The sequence below is a fragment of the Triturus cristatus genome, chromosome 5_2 (assembly GCF_964204655.1).
Source record: "Triturus cristatus chromosome 5_2, aTriCri1.1, whole genome shotgun sequence".
NCBI lineage: Eukaryota > Metazoa > Chordata > Amphibia > Caudata > Salamandridae > Triturus > Triturus cristatus.
The window spans coordinates 985043721-985063365 of record NC_140588.1 but is presented as its reverse complement, the minus strand read 5'-3'; the positions used below and the strand labels follow the sequence as shown (position 1 = coordinate 985063365).

Genomic DNA, 19645 nt, shown 5'->3' with positions numbered 1-19645 from the left:
ATAAAAAAGAAGCACTGGAAAATTCTCGGGACAGGGAACCTCAAATGGGACCCATCCCTTCTTTCCCACAAAAAAGCCAAGTCCATCCATCAAAGATGCCATCCTCTCCACAAGACCTATACCATCACAGAAAAAAGGGAACACAGTCTTGAATGCCTGGGGCCTTCCGAAAGTCACAGGCCATTTTGCATGTGGCAATTGCAACGTATGCCACCTGACCACAACCACCAAAACACTACACCTAGAGCCTGGCAAGACGTGGGAGTTGCGAAATCACACTAATTGCAACACTGCACATGTGATATACCACATTGTGTGTCCTTCTAACCTAACCTACATCGAGATGACAAACAGAAAAGTGAAGACCCGAATATGTGAGCATCGGAGCACCATACGATGCAGAAAGAACACAACTAAAATGACCAATCACTTCCTGGAAGCTGGACACACAACCAACGACATGAGTTGGGTCATCATTGAAGCCCTGGACCCCAACATTCCTAACATTCAACAACAATTACTACTCAAGGAACAAAGATGGATCTACCGTCTTTCCAGCCACAAATTTGGCTTAAACGATAACATCCCTTGGAACCGTCTCAGTAGACAATAATCAAAAAGGACTATCGTAATTGCCAACACTGGACTACGCCCTTGACACAACCATGAGTGTCCCCAGCACCCTTCTACAGATAAGGGCTGCCAGATGACTGTCCCGCATGATACATCTGATCCCTCTGTACCTATCATCACGCCTATTATGTAACCCATAATGCCCCCAGGATTCATCTTGCGAAAGGAACTCCCAGCTGTTTCACTTATACAAGAGACAGACACCAGCATCCATAACAGCCACCCAGGCGGTACAACACTGGTAACCTAAAACCATTTGGGCTGCACAACATTGGCAAGCACCAAGGCGGCCGCCCGAAATCACAGCCGCAAAACCGCTCCCTGAATACCACTCAAGAGAGCCCGAATAATTGTTCTCCATATGACCAACCGGTTCCTTTAACCTACTTTCCAGAATACATGGCACGTCAGGTGCTCATACCTTTGTTTGACCCCGTTTTTAATATTTACATACTGTTTACAGTGCAACTGTGCAGGCACACACTATTACATGGAAGGACAGGCCTTCGATTCCTCAGAATGGCTGCCCTATCTCAAAACGGAACATGTGCAACAGTGCAAGCACACGCTACGGGTAGCCTCTTGGATGGCCACTCGGTGGCCCTCCTACAGGACTTGCCATTATGCGGTAAACACCACCTGACATTTGCCCGTATATACACTCAGTGACTTTAAACTATAGCCTTCCACCTTCAAAAACCTCTTCCAATATGGCCGCCTGAAATCACATCCGGATCAGAGCCATTGCGCATGCGCACCCCTCCGTAATACTGAGTCGTGATTAGACCCGGACATGCATTTCTGCACGTACCGGAGCTGGGGCAGACACTACATAAGCCACCCACACCGGCACTTCATACACCAGCCGGGACCACGGGGGACCATAATGAGGTTTGCAGCGGATGCCTCGTCTTCACCAAATAAGGCCTTGTATGCTCCCAAACGCTGCCACCACAGTGAGCCTATCTATTCGATAGAGCTTACTGCAGCGCTGTTTACTTTTACTTTCAGATTGGATCTGGGATAAGCCTCCTCCCTCGAGTCCCGATTACTGCCAAAAACTCCTTAGCATTGTAACTATTGAATGTATTGGTGCATGTTTTTAACCTTTGTAAACTTGTGTATCACACCCCTATTTTCTCGTAAGGATGTTCCCTTACTCGGGGCCATTATTGGGTGCACAAAAATCTTGTCAGTGCATGATCAAACCACAATAATGCACGCTGTGCGCCCTGGACCGCTAAGGCAATCACCCCCGTGGCCAACACGCACGATCTAGTGCCACAGGTACCACAGTTAGAGACTGCACGTAGTGCCCTGCGCTTTCACCTGTGCAGCCAGCGCCTACAAAGCCTTAGGAGCGCAGCATGAATCACGTTGCTCTCTGCTCTCTCACTTTTTAACCAGTGCAGCATGCATCACAGTATCTACGCATGCCGCGATTTGCATGAACAAATACACTAGTCACTGTAGAAGCCTTCCCGGAGGACAACTACACAACTGTAATATAACCAATAAGATTGCATTTCATGTTGCGAAACCCTATATGTTTTGTTTTGTCTTCTTCTTTCCCACAGGAATGTTTTTGCTATTTTAAAGTGTCTGTCAGTATGCCGACATTTTTTCAACCACACACCTTAGCGCGTGTGTAGGTACCACACCGTTTTTTCACGTGGCATCTTTCACCTTTCACCACTCACTTATCACGTTTCTGGTCCTGAAGAAAGCTCCGTTAATCACACAGCGGGGGCTGAAACATGTAGACTGCCACACATAAGCCAACTTAAAGGTAACTACTCCTTAAATAGTTGCACCACACATATTTTAATTATATCCTGAGCCGCCAACATTAAAAATAAAGGCAAGGATTCTCAGAGTTATTTTCAACGGTAGAATATCACATCACACTTGCGCACCAACACCAGCTCTGCTGTAATCAGGCATCGTAAGACAACCGGGGGGCATTCGGCCACCCGGTTGGGACCCCAATGATGAAGCATGACACCAACTAGGTTGGTTTGTGAGGGGTCTTTTAACAACACCTAATGGGTCCAAGCTCATGCTACAGTGACTAAAGTAATTACATACACATAGTGGGCCCGTCCACATTGTTTAAGTATATTCTGAGGATAGAACGAGGGTTCCCCCAGGGTCACACCCACAGCTGCACTAGGGCAGCTAGGTGCAGAGTGCTGAGGCCCAATGTTATCCTATGGGGGCTAGGGGACCTCCGGTTGGTGGCTGCTCATGAGCAGGCAACAAGGTTGTGGGAGCGAATCGCCTGGACTTAAGCTCAGGGCAAAGGGGGATCCAGTTTAGCACCCAAGGGGCACCTACAGCGACAGAGGGGCGGCCAGGTGCAGGGTGCTGTTTTGCCATCGGGTGCCCTGTTTTCAATGGGAGTTGCCGGTTTTGGATTTCGGCTGCAGGCTCGGTCCAGCAAGACTTCCCGGAGGAACCAACAGTTGGGCAGGTAAGTTGGAGGGCCCAGGGATGTAGGTGCACCTCATGTTCTCTTCTCCAAGGCGCAGGGCGGCTGGATGCAGGGGTGTATTTTGAGATCTGATTTCACCTTACCAGGCCACTCACGTTGGGGGGGAGTGGGTCTCTGTGCAGAGGCTGCGGGCGACGTAGGGGAGTCCTGGAGGGGTCAACCCACGGTGGACTCTATCTCTGGGGAACCTTGCTGGGCCCAGTGGGCCACTTGAGCTCAGGCCTTAGGCGACGAGTGCAGTGGTGGTACCAGGCGTTGGGTTGCTTTGTTCACAGCAGGCTCAGAGCCGGTCTTGGAAGTTTCTTGTGAACTGACCTGCTGTTCAAAGGAGATACGGTCTTTGTTGAAGGCAGTCAGTCCTCCCAGGTTTCTGGAGGTCGCGGACTGCAGGACAAGGCGACTTTTGGCGCAGGATCTTTGGGTACAGCAAATAGGCCAGTAGGGCTGGGGTCAAGTCAGTTCTGTACTGCAGTCTCCTCTGCTGGGCATCCTCGTTCGTCTTTCTTAGAAAGTTGAGGGAATCTGTCTTTTGGTTCAGGGTTGCCCCTTAAATACTGTATTTAGGGGGCATATTAGTGGTCTTGAGGTCAGTAGCCAATGTGCTACTGACCTTAGGGTGACTACACACTTGTTGTGCTCACCCAACAGTGAGAAAGGGCACAATCCCTAAACCGGATTGGAGAGTGCCTGCCATCTGCAAGATGGCAGGCACTGAAGAGTGGGCTTCAACTCACCTCCCCCACCCAAGGGGTGGGGTTGGCAGAGGTGGGCACACCTTCTGGGCAGTGCTAATTTTTCCCGCCTGTCTTCCCACCAAAAAAGGAGGGGAGAAAGGAAGGGGCCTGCTCCTTATAGCAGGAAAGGCTGAGGGTCGAGTTACAAAGGAGGCAAGGCCTTTAAGGCTCCCCTGCCACAGATGGCTCTTCCTGGTCTGGCGGAGGTGTGACCACTTGCACACAGGAAAGGCTTTGTTTCTGGGTTCAGGGAACTAAGGCTTTCACCCCAGGGGTCCAGAAACATGTCTTGTGGTGAGAGGCTGGGGTGTATCAGTCAGGGAACGCACCAGAGGCTTGTCGTTTTTCAGGGAGCATCTCTAAGATGCCCTCCATGTGCATTTTCCATTAAATCCAACCCTGGCATCAGTGTGGGTTTAATGTGCTGAGAAGTTTGATACCAAACTTCCCAGTTTTCAGTAATGCCATTATGGTGCTGGGGAGTTCGTAATGACAAGCTCCCAGCACCATCTACTCTTAATGGCATTACTGCACTTAAACTGTCTAAGAATTGGTCGAGACAATGTAGGGGCAAAGGGCTAATGCAAATGTAACCTCACCACTGGTTTAGTGCATCCAGCTAGAGGGGTGGCTGACCAATGCCAGGGCAGTGGGTTGTAGGCGTAGCACAAAGGAATGTGTGCCATGTTGACCTCTTTGTTCTGCACCACAACATGCAGCCTCCAATGGCATGTGCATGTTAAAGGTCAGGGCCTATAAGGGTGGCAAAATAAGTGCTGCAGCTCTTAGAGGCCTTCCCTGGCCACAGTGCCCTTGGTACCCATAGTACCTTTTACAAGGGACTGACGTGGCCAGAGAGGTGCCAATTGGGGGTACAAGGTACAGTTTTGGGAAAGTACACAGGCCCTGTGAATCAAGTCAAGGTGCATCAGTAGTCTGTCATAAAGTGGGGGTGTTACTGCAACAGAAACTCAGCTTTCTACACTCCTGCAATGGGGGTCCTAGTGATGGAAATTCTGGCAGCTGCAAGTATTTCTAGGTTCTCAGAGGATAGCTCAATATGTTTAAAAGGCCATCTTCATAGAGCCCATTTGCGCAAGCTCAGCAAGGGTAAAGGGGTGTTGCACTTGGTCTCTCTCCATGGTCAGGAAGTCACTTCAGGGGAAAGTGAAAATTGGCACAAACTGACAAAGCTAGCCTAGATCAGTCTGATACCTGCAAACCCTGGACACTCCCTGTATTTCTACAAAAGTCTCAGAATCAGATGGGTTAGGGGAAAAGTGCTGTAGGAAAGTGGGTCTTTGTTGCAGTAACCCCCCCCTTTTTTTTGCCTAATAGCTGATGCACTTTTCCTTGTTGTGCCCTGTGTTCCTGCCAATCAGTTGCCCTGGGCCTGTGTTCCTTCCCTAAAAAACCCAAATTGGCAAACCCTGGCCACATGTCAGCCCCTGGTAAATGGTACCCTAGGTACCCAGGGCCTTGTGATCAGGGAAGGCCTCTAAGGGCTGCAGCACTTATTGTGCCACCCTTACAGGCCCTGTACCCTAACACACACACACTGCTCTTGCAGGCTGAGTGTCTGGGTACAAGACAAAACAGAGAGTCGACATGGCACACATCCCTGTGTGCCATGCCCACACCTACACTGCCATGGCATACATCAGCCACCCCTCTAGCTGGGTGCCCTATGCCAATGGTGTGGGCACAGGAGCAGGAGCCCTGTGCCCCTACAGTACCCAGGTCCATTCCTGGGCTCTGTAAGTGCAGTGCTGCGCTTTAAGAATACATGGTGCTGGGAGCTCGTCAAACACGAACTCCACAAGACTGAGAAGTTTGGTATCAAACTTCTCAGCACATTAAACCCACACTGATGCCAGTGTGGGATTTAATGTGCCAAGCACCCCAGAGGGCATCTTAGAGATGCCCCCTAAAACCTAACCTACAATCCACGTCTGTGCTGGGGCTGCCTAGGCTGCCACACACCAGACATGTTGCTGGACCCCTGGGTAGGAGAGCCCCTGCTCTCCTGGGCCTGCAACAATGCACATCCTGGGCGAGGTGCTAAATCTCCTCCCCCAGGATGGGCAGGGGGAAGCTTCAAAGGCATTCCGCCTCTGTGAGTTTCCCCAGGCCACTGCAACCACCCACTCTGGCGGGAAGCTTGGCCGGAAACCCCAAATAAGGACAAGGAATGTGCCAGCCTGCCAACCCCACCCCTCAGGTGGGGGAGGTGAGGTGAAGCACATCCCCGGGCTCTCGCCATCTTGAAGATGGGAAGCCCTACCCAATCAGGATTAGGCTACTGCCCCCCTCCCACAGGAGAGAGGCAGGATAGGGGGTGTACCCACCCCAGGACAGGGACCCATTGGTCCCTGCCCTTCACCTACCTGTAACGCCCCTAAATCTAGTATTTAGGGGCACCCTGAACCTTCCTTCCCCAGATCCCAGATTCGAAACTACAAGAAGAGCAAGAAGAACAAAGACCTGCCCTGCAGCTGCTAAAAAGAGGAAGACACCAACTGCTTTGGCCCCAGCCCTACCGGCCCGTCGACCCTCGAACCTGCTCCTGCTCCAGCGCGGCACCTCTTGTGGCCAGCAACCTCAGAAACCCCGGAGGACCTGGCTACCTTTGAACTCTGATTCCCTGGGACTCCCATGAGTAGAGGCTCTACTCAGAACCTACCTTTCACCCCTGGCAGCAGCCCGGAACCGCGATCCCAGCCCACTCTGCACCCGCCAAGCCTGGCCGGTGCCGAAGTGAACTAAACCCACAAGGACGACCCCACGGCGACTGTGACCCCGAGTCCGGCACCCAAGGACCCCCCTCGACAATCCTGAAGAAGCCTGCAGCCTCAGAACAGAGTGCCACCCCAACCGCCATCAACAGAGGGTAAGATTTTCCGACACCAAAAGGCACCCCTGCACCCGGCGCCCCACGGCCCTCTGTGTCCAATCCCGGGGTACCTACCTATCCTTCAACTACCCAACTTACCTCTCGAAGTGGTGGTGGCACCTGAAGAGTCCTCGTCCCCGAGCCTGCAGTCTTTTTCCAAACCGAAGATTTCCCATAGAAATCAATTGAGCGCCCGACAGCTCAAAAGCACCCTGCACCCAGCCGCCCGAGTGGCCCTGGCCGCGAAAACTCTACTCTAACCTACTTCCCCACTTGCCCTGAGTAAGTGACCAGGAGCCCAGCTCCCACAGCAGCCACCAAACCAGGCCCCCCCTATCCCTCATAGGATAACATTGGGCCTAACTCTCTCTGCACCCGGCCGCCCTAGAGTCGCTGAGGGTGAAACAACTATACCTACCTGACCCTGGGAGACCCCCGAGTCTGTGCCCAGAACCTCAACTCTGCCAGTCGAGTACTTACCATTAAACCGCAAAACTCTATTTTCCTCATAGGGTAACATTGACTGGCTTTTTCCTGAAATTTCTTCTAAGTGTGGACTTTTCAAATCTTCAAATAATCACCAAAAATCAGCCGAGTGACAAAAACAAATTTACTCACCTGCTCTTAGGTGAGCTCCCAGCGCTGGATCTTGGTGCCCAGCACTGACTCTGAAAAGTACCCACAACTATACTTACCTTTAACTCATTTTTCTTCCATAGGAAACCATTGACTGTTTTTCTGTGAAATTTCTTCTAAGTGTTGATTTCTGCAATTTCTAAATATTCTTCAAAAATCGTATAACATCTGAAAACGTAATTACTTACTTGTTTTGGATAAAGGTCCCAGTACTGAGTCTAGGCACCCAGTACTGGATTACAAAAGTAACGATAACCTACTGTACCTGTAACCTAACTTTTCTTCCATAGGGAATCATTGATTGTTTGCTCTGAAATATTTTCTAAGTGCTAACTTTTAAAATAGTTAAATATTAGTTAAAAATCATTACAGTACCAAAGTCGACTTTTAACAACTGATTCTGAGAACTGACCCAGGACTGGATCTAGGATCCAGGCCTGGAATTACAAAAGTAATCTAAAAAGTAATCTGTTGCATATAATTTGAATTTATCATTGAGCTCAATGTATTGTGTTTAGAAATAGAGTTGCTTATTGCAACTACTTGTAACTGTTTACTAAAAAGTCTATTGCATATACAAAATTATTTTTATGAAACATCTCCTGTTGAGAAAGTGTATTTTAATTCCAAGGGTTGGTTCTAAAATAAAACAAGCATATATTTTATATATACAAACCATTGGCCTAGATTTCAGTTATTGAGTGTGTGGAACTATTTGCTGACTGAGTGTGTACAACAAATGCTTTACACTGTCCTCTGATACTGCCTTACTGCTCGACCAGGCTACCACTTTGGAGAGTAAGGTTATATCTAACTTTAACCTCTGTTAAACCCTTGGGGTCTGTGGACTCTGTACACCCTGTACCTATTAAGGAACAGTATAAACAGAGCCACTTTCCCACAAGTGTGGAAAGTAAAATTCCTGCGATTATACCTCGAAGGGCTGGCGGTTCTTTGGGATCTATCTGGAACGTCTCAGATTATGGAGCAGCCTTAGAAGTATATTTTCTTCAGGTGCCTGCTTTCAAAGGAAGGAGGAATCAAGCTTGGACTCCAGGACCTGGAAAAGAGCAGGTCTTGCCAGTACAGCTTTGAAGGTACTTGGCCGACATTATGCTTGTTTTGTAATGCACAAGGATCTCATCCATCATGGGATCAACCAGATTCTTTCCAATAACAAGGAAGTTAATGTTTGTCCTGGCTCTTTCGCTTCAAATCTGAGGACTTGGGCCTTTTACAAGGGACTGACATGTGGCTAGAGAGGTGCCAATTGGGGGTACAAGGTAAAGTTTTGGGAAAGAACACAGGCTCTGGGAATCAAGTCAAGGTGCATCAGTAATCTGGCAAAACGTGGGGGGAGGGGGGGTTACTGCAACAGAAACCCAGCTTTCTACACTCCTGCAATGGGGGTCCTAGGGAAGGAAATTCTTGCAGCTGCAAGTATTTCTCGGTTCTCAGGGGATAGCTCAATTTGTTAAAAGGCCAACTTCATAGAGCCCATTTGAGCAAGTTCAGCAAGGGTAAAGGGGTGTTGCACTCGGTCTCTCTCCATGGGCAGGAAGTCACTTCAGGGGAAAGTGAAAACTGGCACAAACTGACAAAGCTAGCCTGATCAGGTCAGACTTAAAAAGTAAGGACACCAGCAGGTTCCTGAGGGACCTCATACGATTGGAAATACAGAATGCAGGTATGCACTGTATGGCTATAGCCAAAGCAAGAGAAGAGAAATGCAGGGCAGCTGCTACAAACAATCGATGGTATGGCACACAATTTAAAGCTGAAACACTACGGCATGGGCAACAGAAAAAGAGTGGACCCAAAAACTCTCAATTTTAATGGCTTTGTCTTACTTAAGAAATTTGCTTTAGGAGACTAACCAATTCCAATCCAGACCAACCAACAGAAAACAGTGAAGGCACACACTTAAGGGCTTAAAACAGGCCCTGCTACTAGGTGGCAGAGATGCCCACAGGCAAAAACAGGAAAGGGTAAGTTTTATTAAAGGCATGGAAAAACATGTCCTTTAAGATAGATCAAACTTTTAACATGAATAGGCTCTACTGCACGCCCCAAATTAAGTTGCATGCCTTGGGGACTAAGCAGAGTTGTGGATGTAGTGTTATATTCCAGAGTTAGGCCCATGTTGTGAAGCAGCTTATTTCTTACACTGCCCTGGAAAATAACATTTCAGCTGTGAACTTTGGCACACATTTGCATGCATGACAATGTTGGATTAGTTTCTCTGAAACTACTTTGTTTACACATGCAGCTTCCGACAACATTATCACGACGACTTGAATATAATGTACTAGGCCTCTCTACGCACTGGGTACAAAAGTCGTCCTATATTCATCCACAAGGCGACAATGCTATCTACATATCCATAACATCACTTATCTAACGTGCACATTGCAAGGCCGCCTTTTATTATAAATATTAGGCATCCTGATAGATTGGGAGAGGAGGTACTTACGCTTAACAAGGGTACTTCCATGCTGAGAAATCACCAAGTAGTAACCCTACATCTCGTGAGGGGTTTCCAGTTCGTGACCAAGACGGGGTCCTTCACTCTATCCCATAAGGTAATGGGGTTGGATCGGGTGGGGGGGCGAGAATTCTTGGCTCTACAGCTACACAGTACCTACACCTAGGTACACTTAGCATAGAGTTTGCATAGTAGGAGTGCACTAGATTACTGTCTTGTTTATATGCCTGCATATATATAATTGTTCAACACTATGGTAGAATTATATCTACTATTTATGCTGTTGGTGCGTGTAATCACGTTTATCTGCTTTTGTCTACTAATCATTGCAGCACAATTTTATGGAAGAATAACGTTGGTTCAATAAATATTATTAAAAACGTCCCACTGTGTATTCTTTGCATATTTCTCTGAAAATAAGTGAGCACAAGTGACTGAGCAAAAGGTTCAGTAATGTTTCCATGATTCCTGAGGAATCAGGGTTGTCATGTTCAGTGGATGCCAGAAACTGTTTGCTCCCTTGTAGGTTAAGGGGGGCTTGCGGTGGCACTGTGAGCTAGCAGGTCTATAGACCAACATATCCTGCGGGAGGGTCTGGAATCAGTCCTGACACCAAGCCCTTAGTTTATGTTGTCCGAACAATGCGCAGGTCATACGGATTGGTAGGAACTACACAACAGTAGCTAAGAACAGTTTTAAGTCCACACTGGGGTGATTTACTTGCTTAGTTTTTATGAAATAGTTATGTACAGCTACTACCCCCTCATACTCCGATACATGATCCCTAAATTGAATAGGGTTTATTGCACTGTATTGCATGGGGCTGTTATGTGTGTCCTATTCAACCTAGACACTCCAAACAATTGTATTTAGTCACACTAACACACCAATGATCACATACCACACTCAGAAGTATCCACTAACAAAACGGCACAGCAAGACACATTAAAACACTTTGAAATATGAAAATATCCAGGAGTGAACTAATGTATGCCTAAAATAAAAAGTTTGCACACTAATCAGTAAGATATTGACTTCTATTAAGAGGTTTTAAATTGGTTTGTAAAGCGATAAAAATATAGAACACATAATACAAGGTACATTATCTGTTTTGGTCACTTTATTAAATGAGATATTAAATATTTAAAGTTGAAACTACTAAACAGCACTTTGAATGGTGAAAACACAGATGGTATATATGTATATAGCCATACGTGAATTCTTGTTTTTGTTAAAAACACAATTCCAGTCCTTATATATATATATATATTTTACAAAACATCCTTTGGGGTGAAGGGAGGGTGACATCTTTTCAACAGTACTTCATATAGTAAATACATTACTGAAAAGCAGTCTAATAGAAATAGAGGAAAGTATTCACAGCCGTATGATTTCAAAAGCCAAAGCTGGTTGATGTACGGAAACATTACTATACATCTGGGACAGAACATATACAATATCACAATAGTAAGCAAAGATACTTCTCAACAAATGAATCAACAAGTTACAAAATGGAGCACTTAGCAAGCAAAATTGCTGTACAAGCAACATTTTTATTGTCAGTATGAGCCATTGCAAGAATGTTAAACAACTAAACAAATATAAAAACATGTTATGCCTCTCTGATGCAATTGTCTCAAAATTATTTTAAAAGTTGGACTAATACAGATTGCAGGTAAGACCCAACGAGAAGAGAAAAGTAAGTGGTACAAAGTTTTTACACAATGCATATTTCTCATGTCTCCTACTTTCATAGTGTAAATGTGCCATTCATTTTTATATGTAGATTTCAAAATGGGTTTTAAGCACATTATTATGAACGGTGCTGATCAGTGGTAAAGGGAAAATGACTTTTTAAAATATATTTAATGGCATTCCCAAATGTAATTGTTGCATTCGAGAGGATGCATGGTCTTCAATTGCCTGTACAGTCAACTAGAGCAGAAACTTATTCATCAATCTAAAAGATCTTTGATTTGTCCACCAACAGCAAAGCAATGAAACATCCTGCTAGATAATCGTTAGTTAATTTTATGTAGAATTTGCCATATATAAAAAAGGAAACAATCCTAACGGTGGCATAGTCCATAAACTACTGAAGCTTTAGGAGTAAACCTCAATTCTACAGTATACTGTGCAGCAATCTTAACTGTTTTTCAAATAGAATCAGGTCTTAATTAACGTTACGCTCTGCGTCAATAAATATGTCACTGTAAAATGAAGCACCCTCTACAAAATTGGACTATAACAAGCTTCTTGGAGAATTACTAATATTGTCTATAAAGAGGATGAACATTACTGCAAGTTTGAACTATCAAGGACTTTTATCACTGGTCAACTTTGAAAAAAAGTATTTCAATTTTTTTTTTTTTTACAAAAATGAAAAAAAATATTTCCAAATCTTTATAAAATTAGGCATTTCACAATTTGTGCAGGACTCCTCAAAACTGTGCAAACGTGTTCCATGTATGCAGGAATATAAGCAATGTATATGCTAGTTGTTTATATTAAAAAATAACAAACTCAAGCATCTGTTCTTAATTGTAATACTATATATGTTGAAAGACAGCAGAAAGAGTAACGAAATGTATGTAGGCTGAGTCATAAACCATTTATATCACTAGTTGTGTGTCAAAAAAACTGTAGCGGCACTCAGGAACAAGTATATTCTTCTGAAATCATCAATTAAGAGAAATAGTTTACACAGAAATCTACAGCACCCTAATCAAGAATATTGCACTTTATTCAGTGTTCATATATATTTTTAGAGTCTGACACTACAAAAAAGAAACATTTTGATTGTTTCAGCTATGGGGTTCTCCAGTGTAGTCTGAAATGGCTAGTTAGAATAGTATGTCATCATTTGAGAAATCAATTCCTAAAAAGAACCCTTCTGCTAAATCAAGCACCCACAAAGTCTATGGTACAAGATCAAAGAAAGAAAATCAGTGTTTTACATATAGGAAACTTAAACATGGAAGTACATGTCCTGCAGAGATGTTTTCCCACATTTTTAAAACTCCTTTTGCCAACATGCAGGAATCAAAAGTAAACTCAGTAGCCAATTTAATCATGATATATTGAACCCATCACTGATATACAGACCATATTTTAAAGCGTACTTGGACAGCACAGGGCCATTACTAAAAACCTGAGCTCTTTTTAAACAGAATTAAAGGCAATACAGTGTCAGCAATTAACGGATTATAAAAGTAAGCATGAAGAAAACATTTAAACTCTCAGAAAAATCTATGGATGTACAGGACATAAAACTGTCAAAGTTTCGAAGATATTCTAGTTGACAGAAACAATAAAAGCTGCATGAAAAGCGACAAAGTGTAATCCTTCATAAAATCTAGAAAACCTCCTAGACATCTTAATGTGATAAAGGCATTAAGCAGACAAAAGCTAGGCAGTGCTGACAGGTGTGCCCACTCAAAGCGCGATTCTGGAAGTAATTTCACTTAGGTCTGTTCTTACTTGTCTTTTATTTTTCAAGAGATGGTTTGAAAGGAAGAGGTAGAGAAGTAATGAAATAACTATATTAAAATACTCCTTCATCTGAGTCTTTTAACAGTAACTTAGCATAACTAAAAAGCATTGGTTAGTTCAGTGTAAATGTGTGTGCCATGGCTTCGTGGGTATGGTATGGCTTCTTAGAGAGCGTTTTACACTTCATGTGTACATTTTGTGCCCTCACCCCATTAATCCTTAATTTAATCAAGATAAAAGGTACATAAATTCAAACCCTCTCCCAACAGTCAGGGGTGACTGTTGAATATACCTTCACTTTTACTTCTTCAACACGACAAAATATTCATCTCTGAGCACTGTGTGGCATGCTTTGCATCATACAGACTGAGGGAGTCTGGTTACATCACAATAAAAGTAAATGCTAACCAATACAACACAGTCCCCAGAAATGTAATTACACCCAATCCACCAGTCTACCAGTTAGTGCAAACAGATCAACAGAGTTTATATACACGCCTCCCTCTGGGTTATTATTCAAACCTAACTTCCAAGTATTCCTTCACTGTTACCATTTTTGCTAATTCACTGTTCCCCATCTGAACTGTTAATAAAAACGGAAAGTATTAAGAGAATTTCTAACTTCAAAGGTAGCTCTTGTAACATTTGCTTATGGAATTGCCCACCAGTTTTTTTCTCATCTTTTGTAAACTTTGTAGGTGAAAAACATTTACATTCCATTTTACTTTAGCAACAATAATGTGAATCATTTTCATTATTTTTGAAAAATAAAATGGCCACAGAGTTTATCATCCTGTTTTGACACACTTTGGAGCAATGACCAGAATGATGCAACTTCAATAAAGATGACCATCACAATTGTTCTGGAATAAATCTATAATCTACTGCTCAACAGGATATTAAATCAGGTCCTTTAGTCAGCTATGTTATTTGTCGTTATTGAAGTATCAAGTTTATATATAATAAAAGGCAGGCATATTTCTATACCCCAAATGATTATTTTGGAAGAACAATTTAAAAGCTGCTTTTGCAAGAATGTCATATTTTGCTCTGTGATTCACTTTAAAATGGACAACTGCAACCTCATTGACATCTGACATTGTGCTGTTTTGACAGGTTATTAAGATGCCATAAATCCACAATTTAAAATGGCAATGGAAAGCATTTCAATGAAGTACTTTGAGGGCTCCACAGGGAACCTCAGTCCCCCAAAACATTTTTTTAAACAATCTCTTACAGTATTGTTGGGTTAAAGGGTTTTATGCACTCCCTTTACCAAACCTTATGTAAAAGGATCTGTTTCATTCAATGGGGATTGAAATGATACTCCATGTTCACATTAACCATCACTTACTACTATCTGTAATGCTTCAAAACAGTGACATACATAACGCAGCAGCCTCATCTACTAAAATAAGAACAAGGATTGGATAAGGCATCTTACAGTTTGACAAATCATCTGTTTTAATGAACCAGGTGATTTCTATATGAGGGAAACTAAGATACATATTCTACTACTAAAGTTTTCTGTTTAGAAATAGTTCAGTGGTTTCAGTTTCACCTTTGCTATTAAAAAACACATTGCCACCTTTGGATATGTTGACCAATCTAACTAGGATAAGTCAACCTCGTAGGCTCTCTACTTGTAGGCTCTGATGCAAATACAGAATAAAAAACAGACTGCTGAGTGGATCAAACAAAGCACAACCATTAAAATATCACTGGCCCCATGCAGCACCCACACAATGTCTTTTTATATGCCAAGAAACCCAGCGATGATGTTGAAGACCTTTACAAAATGTTTCCCTCTACATTGTTGGGTGTGCAATAATTTTAAAATGATGCAATATTTATTTTAACATATCAAGAAAGGTGCCCCCTATCTGTACTTTGAGGGCCAAGAGTGAGGAGGAAGGAACACATTTACTGTAGAAGTACTTCTGTCAGACCTAAATTTCTTTTTTAATGGCCTACAATAGATAGGCTCATTACCAGGGCAGTTCCACAACATGCTTTAAAACAACCAATTATAGAAAATTCATTTTTTTTTTTAACAACGTTTTTTTATATAGGTATAATTTTTTTATATTCTTACAAGAGAACCCCCGCCCACCTTTTTGAATTACTACGTACTTAGTATGGTCCTGATGAAGGTGGATGTAGTTGTTATCCACCGAAACGTGTGTTGACCGACCATATGGGGAAATCTTTCAAAGACAACACATCAGTGGATATTCATTAGATTGAGTCAATCCACAGATTTATAAATAGTGAATGTCATATGAAGAAACAGAAGTTTCCTTAGGAGCTTCATCTGTGTGTGAGCGTGTTGCATGTGTGTGTGTGTGTTCCGATTGGTGAGAGTGTGCGCTTGATGGTTGTTTGTGGATGAAGTTATGAAATTATTTACTGAATTTTATAAGCCACTGTGTAATGTTCTTTTGGAACATTTTACATGCAAGTAATATTGCCTTGCTCTTGTGAAATATGAAATGTCTTTCACCATATGCACAAATTGGAACTAAGTGCACAAGTCTGTTCAGACTGAATTGTTATGACTAAAATATATTAAAATGCTACAAAAATATTTAAAAATGTAACTTATACAAAAAACGTTGCTAAATAAAAAATAAATGAATTTTGTATAATTGGTTGTTGTAAAGCGTTGTGTTGTGTAACTGCCCTGGTAATGAGCCTATTGTAGGCCATTAGAAAAGAAATGTACGTCTGACAAGAGTACTTCTACAGTAGCAATATTTATTTTAGCCATCTGGCATAAAGGTCTCTTTCAATAACTGGTAATAAACGTCTATATCTGAATTAAGATGCCATTTTCAAAATGCATTAGAGAAACAAAGGTGGAAGAAGCTGTAAAATGATCTCACTACCTCCCTCATGAGTGCCAATCGCTACAACTATTTGATTGAATTTTAAGGTGCTTGATTTCTTGGCTCATACGCTTTTTTTATCAGAGTTCCATGTGCTTCAATGCATCAATGCATAAGTAGGCAGCTAACAGTAGTATGGTTTTATGATACTTTGTTCTGAACAACACACAAGAAGATATTGGATTCTCATTGTTTATAAGATGGTCTGATGTATTTATCAAATTTATGTTGATGGAATCATTGGATGCCAGAGATATAAATAAAGGTTTGTGTTCATAGCACTGAAGAAACTGGGAAGATCTTTAGGTCACTGCCCCCTCTAATTAAAACAGTAGATGTGTGTGGTGCAGAGCTTTGGTTAATCTTCACTTCAGTACAGGCTGTGGTACGTTTCTAGATTTCTTTGGAGCTCTTTTCAGCTGCATATCCAACACAAAAAACTTTCACAAGGCAATATACAATTCTTCACTGCAAGAAATAACACTCTAGTCTGTACACTGTTGCATGTACTTTACATGTGGGGAACAAAACATTCTCTCTAAGTGCCTTCATTTGGTTGATGGTTTCATGATTACTATAAGTAAGGCATACTGTTTGAGCATTCACCAGGACTTCTGGGGAGTTGTAATCGGAAGGGCTTGTTTTCACTGAAAACATTATATCTCCTGCACTTGGCGTGTAAGAAGATTACAAATAACATCATTGAAACAAGTGAGCTAAAATGGTTTTAAACCAAAGGAAACAAAAATCATAGCTTCTACAGGCAACAGTTTGGCAGATAGAAGGGGACAAACCAAACTATAAAGTTGAGCTCTGTTAAGCCATTGATTCCTAAAAAAATAAAAGCTCTTTCTTTGATTTTAACAATCTTTTAAACATTTAGTGCAAAAACACATTTAGTTTCCCTGTGAAGGTCCTGGATTTTTGCTTCTCATTGTGTTTGGGGCACGCTGCAGAGTAGGTGGCTGCATCATGCCCTGTTGATACATTCCTCTCATATCAATCTGTTGAAATGAGGAAGGGTTCATCATCATAGTTGAAGGCTTGGGGCCCATGAAGCGGCTCAGTGCTGCTTGCTGGAAAGCCATTTGCTGCTGTTGTTGGGTGTACTGGTGTTGCAGTCGCCTGCTCATGAGTATTCGCTGAACACAACTGATCAACTGTGGAAATAAAGTTACAATTTAAGTACACTGATAAAAAGGAACAAAGTTTATAACATCCCACTTCTTTAATTAGACAATATGCAGAACATTCCAATACTGATAATACACATGAAGAACACAATAACACCCGACTCAAAAATAGGAAACCTCATCCATGTAGGTTCTAAAGTGGTAAAAGAACGATTTAATTGCAGAAGAGACACACACACATTTAATTTACTTCAAGTGAACCAGGATGCAAACGACTACAATATCTGAAAATGTGCCTTTTAAAGCCTTTGGACCATGAACTAGATTCACCACACCATATATATAATATGACCACGCAGTTGATAAACATTTGATGTTGCAGTGTGTCACAGCAGATAGGGTCCGACTTTTCCTTGACCGTCAGTACAGGACTACAGCTGTTATCTTGCAGTGTCCAAAAGAGGGCACAGATCGGTCTATCACTCTGTGATAATATTTGTTTTAGTGCTCCTGGGCTTTCAGGAATAACTGGAATGCACACAAAGTCTCCTGTATGGAATGCACACCAAGTCTTCTGGACTGTTCTGGCTAGTTTCACATATTGCAGAAATTGTCTTGTGTTCACCCTAAATTGTGTCCTCTCCTCAGATGTGAGGACCATGACTTTGGCAAACAGGTAGCTCATTGACATACATTAACATTCTATCCATCGGCAAACTGTTGTGTATGATATTTTCTTGCACGGTGACAAACCCAAAAAGAACATTCATAGTCCACATTTGTTAACTGGCTTCATCACCAATTCGAAATTCATCCCACATGGCTAATAAGTTCAAACAAGTTACTTCCCTGTAAATACAGGTATGGCCAGTTATAGTTATGCTAACTACTCATAACTTGTGTCCCCATCCTGTACTGCTTATGATCTCAAATATGACATCACTGATGACATGCACCTACTGATTACTCGCTATTAAGAAAATATGTTTTATAACACATGTTATCAGGCATTTGACCCAACATTTGTATTCAAAGAAATAGCAATGACATTCTAGCAGCAAATGCAAAATCTGGCAATACAACATTTAAATACTGACTGACATTTATGTGATCCATATCACTTATAATTTTAAGTTGACATGTTTCAACATCCCAGCACACATCCCATCCATGATATATACTCTTGACTTCTGCTCCAAAGTCTTCCGGGCCCCAACATTTTAGCAGCAGACAATATGCAGGGCCTTCACATCACTCAGCTGATCCTGATGTGTTAGCCAATTGCCACATATCTTTTCAACGTTATATGGGGATTCCCGGCCCTAATACATTACTTTGAAGCCGTACGCCAGTCCATGTCCCTAGCCCATACCTTCAATGTGGGCAGGTCAGGCTGCCCCAGTTTTTAGCTATGTATTCCTCGGCTACTGCAAAGCTTTTACTGACCAGTAGTTTTTGCTACCTAGTGAGGTCATAGTGCCCAGATCCTGAGAAGTGCAATGGATGCCCTCTCCAACAGTAGATTTGAGTTCTATATGCACCTCTCTCCAATAACTCTTGATTAATGGGAAGCCCCACAGGCTATGGAAAAAGGTTCTGAACTCTCCACATCCTCACAAACATGCGTCTTCAGATGCCCTGCATGTTTTGTACATAAGGTTCTTGACCTAATATTCTTGATGCAGGAATTCAAGTTGGATCAGCTGGAAACGAAATGGTTACCTACCAGTAGGAGTAATTTTGCAGCTTGAAGAATTTTCTGGATTCACACGCTGTGCATTATTCCGTCATCTAATGGTTGGGTCTGGAATAGTCCTTGTTTTTTTTCTCTTGTTTTTGGACATTGTCGACCACCATTTGGTGCCAAGTACGTCCCCTGTGTGACGTCAGACGGCCCCCTTAGAGGTCGTTGTGTGTGGTAGCCATCTTTGGATTTTTTTTCTGTTTGTGTTCTTAGTTAGAAGTCCTGTCAATAGTTATCTAGATAATTACTGTAAATCTCTTCCCCACACGTTTGTTTTCCTCGCAGGGGAGGTCGGGTGGGTCGCATGTGAATCTAGAAAATTCTTCAAGCTGCAATACTACTCCTACTGGTGAGTAACCATTTTGTTTTTCAGCGTGAATCATTTTCTGGATTCACATACTGTGCATCAGATTAAGTAGCGGTTTCTCCCTTTTTAGGGAGGCTGTGGTAAGAGGAAGACTTTGCGAACAGGTGTTGGAGTACGTTCTGTCCTATATGTGCTTCCTTATTCAT

General features: G+C 42.8%; 1 protein-coding gene across 2 annotated transcripts in view; it reads right to left on the bottom strand.

The window, feature by feature from the left end:
- Nucleotides 1–12234: 12234 nt before the first annotated feature.
- ATRX (ATRX chromatin remodeler) overlaps nt 12235–19645 on the bottom strand; it is a 1501634-nt gene continuing 1494223 nt past the window's right edge. For both annotated transcript variants that reach the window (XM_085608236.1, XM_085608237.1), the window contains exon 35: nt 12235–17415. In XM_085608236.1, the coding sequence (XP_085464362.1) occupies nt 17152–17415 (264 nt within the window). In that variant the 3' untranslated portion in view covers nt 12235–17151. The remainder of the gene's footprint in view (nt 17416–19645) is intronic.